At 47.1% G+C, this 7,640-nt stretch overlaps 1 protein-coding gene across 1 annotated transcript in view; it reads right to left on the bottom strand.

Moving 5' to 3' along the window:
• Window positions 1-7,166, bottom strand: part of LOC135828371 (uncharacterized) — a 29,663-nt gene extending 22,497 nt beyond the window's left edge. The window contains exons 1-3 of the mRNA XM_065340822.1: window positions 6,953-7,166; window positions 5,124-5,353; window positions 1,926-2,078 (exon numbers count right to left, since the gene is read on the bottom strand). Of these exons, the coding sequence (XP_065196894.1) occupies window positions 1,926-2,078; window positions 5,124-5,353; window positions 6,953-7,148 (579 nt within the window). The 5' untranslated portion in view covers window positions 7,149-7,166. The remainder of the gene's footprint in view (window positions 1-1,925; window positions 2,079-5,123; window positions 5,354-6,952) is intronic.
• Between the last annotated feature and the right edge of the window lie 474 nt (window positions 7,167-7,640).

The raw sequence follows: 7,640 nt of genomic DNA, 5'->3' as shown, positions 1-7,640 counted from the left end.
TGAGATGGCTGCGGAAAGCTTGAAGGCGTGTTGAGATGGCTGCGGAAAGCTTGAAGGCGTGTTGAGATGGCTGCGGAAAGCTTGAAGGCGTGTTGAGATGGCTGCGGAAAGCTTGAAGGCGTGTTGAGATGGCTGCGGAAAGCTTGAAGGCGTGTTGAGATGGCTGCGGAAAGCTTGAAGGCGTGTTGAGATGGCTGCGGAAAGCTTGAAGGCGTGTTGAGATGGCTGCGGAAAGCTTGAAGGCGTGTTGAGATGGCTGCGGAAAGCTTGAAGGCGTGTTGAGATGGCTGCGGAAAGCTTGAAGGCGTCTGCTCCTAAGCTCCCTGAAGTTCCCCATCAGCCAGCAAACCTTTCCCTTCCCAAACGTTTGTCTGGGGAAATGAAGCCTGTAATGTGCGTTTGTACATGTAAGCCCTGGTGGTTCACCACCTGGGCTTTCCTCCATTTTGAATATATAATGAGGGTAAAGATGCAGTGTTTTGCCACACGACTACTTGTCTTGTTCTTCTGGCCACGGCTGCTTATTTTTCCGGCCAGTAACGACACATCGAAGAGGTCATTCAGTGCACTTCTCCACCCAAAGACATTACTTCACTCCACGATGACACAATGCCGTCTCAATCATCTGATGGTTATGCACTATCACCAAGACAGCCGAGAAAATGTACTTTCCCCAAATTTTGAGAATTCGTATACATGTACATGTACCTTGATGTGGTCATTTCAATGAAAATTTCTTTGAAGGTAAAATGTCCAACCGGACGAGTCAAAATGTGGTGACTACGGTTCTGATGAGCGGCATCTTGTGACAACACAATGACAATGTGTGTGGTGTGACGGTACAATGTGTGTGTAGACAAACATTACGATTATGTATTTGTTGTGGTGACATCTGTCATCAGCGTGTCATGCCTCTTACCTCATTGTAGCTTCATCCGTAATCCGCTTCCATTGTCCTTGTTCTATATTCTGTTCTCTTTCGTTTCACTTTCCATCATTCTTTGAAGAAGTTTATTTGAATTGTGTTCTGCAACAATCGCTCGTGCTATTAATTTGCATGCTTTCTTCATTATTAATTAATTTTGATGTTATTAGCGCCTGCCAGGCTGGGCTGCATGCTGTGTTCATGTGTGACAGATGATGGTATCGCTTATATCTTTGTTGCGCGTAGTTGCGTAGCTGGTCTTGTCTTGTTTCAATGGAGAGGTTCTGCTCTACTTTACCGGAATGTGACGCGAAGAATCCCGGGAACTCTCTTTGCGTTCCCGTAACGTAAAGAAAACCAATTCTGCTCCACGTTCACGTATAGGAATCTTGTGGCATGAGTAATGGGAACTTCCCGTTCCATAATTGGCAGCTTTCTGCCTGCATTGAATGATACCCAGCATACATGTATCTATATACATTTTCTTTGCATGTACTACAACATAGAGAACCTCATCTATGCGTAGAAATCTGGACCCAAAAAACGCGAAACCGTAGACTCTAACCCAGACACCTGCTCCCTACGTGATTTCTCTACGTTTCACGTATAGCAGTACCTCTCGTTTGTTTGAGTTGCTGTTTGCTCGACTTCGTGTTCAGATCTATTTCATGCACTCCATGGCGGCTGTCGCTGCAATAGCTGCTTCAGACACGACGAGCTGTTATCGGTTGCTCTGCCGCCTTTTTGTATGCATTGCTCGATGTGTTTTTCTTGGCCAGAGTGCTGGTGATTTTGGTCTTCATGTGGTTCTTCTCTTTCTCTGCTCACTGCCAACTTGATTTGTCTCTACATATTTTTCACCAAGAGGTTGCTGTTGAGCTGGTGTTGTGTTGAGCAAAGGAGGGTGTTAGAGAATAGATAGATGCAGTTCTCCCACAATCCCACATGCACAGGGCACTGCTGGAGGATGGCAACACTCGTATACATTATGTGCTCGTACCAGGTTAAAGGATGGCGCCACACTTGTAAGCACTCCGTTGCCGGTGCTGATGTAGATGTTGAACGACGTCACGTATCGTCCCTTGCTTTCATGCATGGACTGGAAGCCGTGTATGGCCATAGATGTGATGGAGACCTCAGTGCCATAGTCTATCTACAATTGCAAAATCAAAAATAGACAACCCGGGGAAAGAAAAAGACATACATGTTAAAAAAATTGATGGCGGATACATGTCAGCCACTAGTACATAAGTAACGTTTTTTCCGGAGTATAAGCCACACTGGAGTATAAGCCACACTGGAGTATAAGCCACACTGGAGTATAAGCCACACTGGAGTATAAGCCATACTGGAGTATAGGCCACACTGGAGTATCAGCCACACTGGAGTATAAGCAACACTGGAGTATAAGCCACACTGGGGTATAAGCCACACTGGAGTATAAGCCACACTGGAGTATAAGCCACACTGGAGTATAAGCCACACTGGAGTGTTAGCCATACTGGAGTATAAGCCACACTGGAGTATAAGCAGCACTGGAGTATAAGCCACACTGGAGTATAAGCCACACTGGAGTATAAGCCACACTGGAGTAAAAGCCGCACTGGAGTAAAAGCCGCACTGGAGTATAAGCCGCACCCAGATTTTTGTCACAAATTACAGACATCTACTGTTTTGAATACATGCCTGATTTGTAAGATATACTTTCGGCACATAAGCCTGGTTGTAGTGTTAACATACATAGAGACACCTGGTTTGAATAGAAGCCTAGCATTGACATCGGCTTCTACAGGAATAAGGCTGGCTTTTTACGCGACGTTACGGTACGTGGAGTGATGAAAAGCACAAGTGTGAAAATGCCTAAAGAGCATGTGATGTATACTGAAAAGGGCTTGAAAATGCTACGACACACAATCAGCCTGGAGTCATGACAACGCTGACTTTTGGATCCACCTGGATCGAGAAATCGGTATTCGTCGTTAGATTCTGACCTCTGATGTCGTCATCACGTTCAAGCCCCATTCAGCGGCGACACTAATATAACCTGAGCGTGTGATATTGTGATGCATGGTGTTATGTCAAGTCCACATTCGGCTGGGTGTAATGTCCGCCGCTTGTCTAATGTTTCTGGCCAGTCTTCTTTGCGCTGTTTTTTTCATCTTCTGATACTGGCCTGGAAAGGTGTTTGTGCTGGTTCAGTTCCTTTCCACCTGAATTCCACCTGGTGATAGCATGCCTGCCAACCATCCCGATTTGGCGGACTGTCCCGATATCGAGGGTGGTAATAGGCACCCGAAAGTGCATTTGCCGCTTGCCTCACAGCTACATTTGTATGCATTTTCATGCCTAGGTATGGCATTGTCCCGATCTCAGGTTTGCAAAGGTTGACAGGTATGTGGTAGGCCTATTTGAAAGTGCTTGTCCCCTGGACTTCATTGTGATCTGTTCGGCCAGCTCCACCGGCTAGCTGTCGGGAGATTTAGTATGGTAGATACTATTCATGCCCAATGTCAGCAGGGGCGTCGGAACCGGTGCGGCAGGTGCGGCCAAAGCCGCACCAATAATTTTCGAAGGTTCGGGAAACGGCGTCTTTCTCTTATTTCCCATATTATTCTGTAGCATTAAGATATGGCCTTTTAGGCCATGGTAAAAATTATGTTTGATTCTCAAGTACGAGGGCACCGATTTTTGGCGGAGCACCGACGATTTTTTAAATTCTATGCATGCATATGCGCGCATGAAAACGGTCAATGCGAAAGGCATGAATCAGGGAGTAGTAAAATACCGGTATTTTTCTACTCCCTGGCCTGAATATATGAACGTGTGACCATGTACATATGTGACCCTATCTTTGGAAATAAAAAAATTGTGGGAAATAAAATAAAAAATCGCTCGCTCGCACCAATTTTCACAGGCTCATGACCTGAGAATCAACTTTATTTTTTACCATGGCCTTAGGCCCAATTTTTAAAAACATTTCCAGCGGGAGGGCCCCCGGACCCCCTCTCACACTTCGGCCGCATCAATGTTAAACTGCTTCCGACGCCCCTGGTCAGTGTGCAGCATACTCACTTCCTTGTGCAGCCAAACCTCTTTAGGAAGAACTACAAGGGGACCGATGGTATTTGTTCGCAGTAATGGGAGTTCTTCTTATCTATACTTTATACACAGCCAAGACAGAACAACAAGGCAATCAAGGCTTGTTTGTCACTACTTAAAGTTTCATGCTTTCCCAATCATCAGGCAACATGAGCTTGGTACTGGCCATGCCGGTGTACGTGCCAGGAGAGGGTGGGTCTTGTAGCGCTGTGTGGAAAGCTGTGTGTGAATGTGGGGGCTGTATAGGTTTCAGGGCTAGCGGTGTGATTTTAGGCAGGAGGCTGTGTGCAGAGTGTATGGTTGTTGAAGGCAAGGGGCTGTAGAGGCAGTGACAGGGCTAGCAGTGCGATGTTAGCGCAGAATGTGTGGCTGGTGTGTGCAGGAGGTTGTGAGCAAGGCGTGTGTATGTTGTAGGCAGGAGGCTGTAGAGGTAATGACAGAACTAGCAGTGTGCTGTTAGCGCAGAGTACATGATTATGGCTGGTGTGGGCAGAGTGTTGCGAGCAAGGTGTGTGGTTGGTGTAGGCAGGAGGCTGTGGAGACATTTTAGGTGACACCGTGGTATTTAAGGAGATACTTGTTTTCATGTCGCCACTTGGACACCCTTTCCGAGCGCTTGTAGAGGCTGGATGGTGACCCTAGGGTGTTCAGGATGTGGTACTTTTCTCTGGTACAGAGGGAGCACCGTTTTGTGATTTTGGTGTACGCTCAGGCGCGACCTTTTGTCTTCCACTACTGGGCGTTAGCTTTCTTCAGGTTCCAAATGTGGTTTGAGAATTCAGTGCTGCTGGAGTACTTTTTGTATCTGGCTGTTGTCATGTGGTTGGCATGGCGTGACTTGAACGGTGGCGCCGATATACCGGTGTATTCTTTCTTGGTGGGGCCTGACATTATGGATGCCACATAGATCAGCACCGTGGTCTGGCATTCACCGTTAAAATACACTGCCAATACCCAGTCATTATTTTGTCCAATACAGCTAAGAAAAACACTTCTTCTAAAGCAAAAGTTTGTTTTGTCCGTGTTCTTCTAACCTAGGTTTCGCTGTTCATGTTGCATGGCATATGCAAAGTTGGCTGCAAACATGTGCGTAGCTCACCTGCAGGTATTCCTCCAAGCTGCCGGTTACGGGCGCCCAACCACCGTAGCCCCTCATCTTGCCAGCACGTGCATCTCCCGGCTGATACGTATACGTGGCACCAACGTACTGGGCACTGTAGCTGGACGAAGCGGTGAAGTACTGTGACGACAACAGTCCACTGGCGATACCCAGGTCCTCACTGCATGATGGTGATGGTGAGGTAGGTCCCGGGGTTGTTTGACAATGCACTGCATAGGAGTGCACACAGCAAGTGTTTATGGGTAATGAGAATAAAAAAGGAGATGGACAAAAACGGCACCATTTATGACTACTTCAAGTAACTGTCCTCCAACGTAACCAGATCATAATACAGCGAGTACGACAAAACGGCACAAACCTAACGGAATGAGAATAATTTGCTCTTTCACACGAGTATGATGTGAGCTGGAGGGGTGGGGGGGGGGGGGGGAGAGGGGATGGGGTGGGAGAGAGGATGGGGTGAAGGAGGGGATGAGGTGAAGGAGGGGATGGGGTGAAGGAGGGGATGGGGTGAAGGAGGGGATGGGGTGAAGGAGGGGTTAAGGTGTGAGACAGGGTGGTGTGTAAGAGGGATGGGGTGGGAGGGAGCGGGATGGGACAGGGTTGGCTGAGAGAGAGGATGGTATGAAGCCACATGGGGTGAGAACGAGAAATGGGTGGACGCATATGCAGGAGAAGGAAAGTTTCTTGTGTGTTCATCTCTTTAACTTGCAAAGTAATCCCATGCAGCCATTGCCCATATGCTATCTTGATGCCAGTGACTTGTCTGAATGATAGCATAGCTGATAAATCATAGCTGTGACTACACATTATTTCTTAGACCTCCAAGTTACGGGCACATCGGTCTACCGGGCACCCTGTGGATGAGTTTTAGTGGAAATATTACAACTCTTCTGCCAAATTTTGTGGAATCAGTGAAGGCATATGCAAGATCGCTAGCCCTTCCCCATAAAAACGTACGTGATTTAGAGTTACGGACATTTCAAAGTTATGGGCAGTGTCCAGTCCCGGGCCACCAGGAAGGGAGAGAAAGATGAGTGTTGTTGAATAATTATTATTACTACACAATGGTAAATCAAATTACTAATTAAAAACAGCCTGGTCACGGGTAAAAAAATCGGTGAATGCTGACCTCTTTCCTTCAATCACCTGGCGACATCCAGCGTCACTGACACCGAGATGGGGCAACTCCACACAAAAAAGTACTTTATTCACTGGTTCGATGGAAAGATACAAGCGGGAAAGTCTGAAGAAAAAAAATTGACTGTCACCACCAGGACTCGAACCAGATAAATGACCTTCGATGGAGTTGATGTACTTATGACAAGTTATGTCTTTATGTTGGCCAGTTTACAGTCCATTCATCGGAAACTGGCCCACTGGCTTTTGAAAGTCGGATTTGGGCCCAAGTGAGGATCAAAAACCCACTTTAAATCTCAAAAATCTGGGTTTTGGATCTGCTTCTCCATACATTTTGTCATGGCATACCTGTCCTAATTTTGTAAAAGCTGGCTGAATTTCTATTTCCCTGTTCTTGGACTTTTCTGGCCTCGAATGTGGCAAGGAGTAATTGCAGGGGTCACACAATGCAGGATGTACTGTTGTTTTCACGATATCTACAACTATGTGAGAAAGACACCAAAAGTTAGGGTGCCAGTTTCCAATGAATGGACTGTAGGCTGTCTCAGTCGCGTCCGCCGCTCTCCCCACAATGTGTACCATGGTGTACGTGCGTGCCCAAAGACTAAGTGAAAAGGACGCATGCACTGAAACAGCAACGACTGAAAAATCAAAAATGGATTCCTTACCGTAGCCAATAAAGAGCGTCAGAGCCGTCGCAACACGTAAAGTGCGTAGTGGTAGGTCGAATCCACTGCCAACACTCGCCATGGTGGTCGGAGCAGTGAAGAAGCACTGTCTCTCCTCCTCTCTGTACTCAGCGACTTCTGCTCTGCCCCGGTGTTCGGTTTGTCGAGATGACGAAAAGGATTTCTTCCCAAGCATCTCGCCTGTCACTGTGCCAGGACTCTTTCATTCAAATTTTGGAATTCTTTAGGAGGAAGCTTTGCTCGGACAGGCGACCCAGCGAAGGTCATGTAGCTCGTACTGCAGCTAGCGAATGTTACCGTCATGTCGAAACGAGCAGCTGAATACTGTGAATAGCCATGACATGGCTATTCAGCTGTCGATCAAGAGGAAATTCAAATGTCACACCATTACGTGACATTTCCTCTTGATCGACAGCTGAATAGCCATGTCATGGCTATTCACAGTATTCAGCTGCTCTTTTCGACATGACTGTGACATTCGCTAGCTGCAGTACGAGCTACAGTCATGTGACCTTCGCTGGGTCGCCTGTCCGAGCAAAGCTTCCTCCTAAAGAATTCCAAAATTTGAATGAAAGAGTCCTGCCTGGCACTGTGACAGGCGAGATGCTTGGGAAGAAATCCTTTTCGTCATCTCGACAAACCGGACACCGGGGCAGACCAGACATCA

The sequence above is a fragment of the Sycon ciliatum genome, chromosome 12 (assembly GCF_964019385.1).
Source record: "Sycon ciliatum chromosome 12, ocSycCili1.1, whole genome shotgun sequence".
In the NCBI taxonomy this organism is placed as follows: domain Eukaryota; kingdom Metazoa; phylum Porifera; class Calcarea; order Leucosolenida; family Sycettidae; genus Sycon; species Sycon ciliatum.
This window is presented reverse-complemented; position numbering and strand designations above follow the sequence as displayed.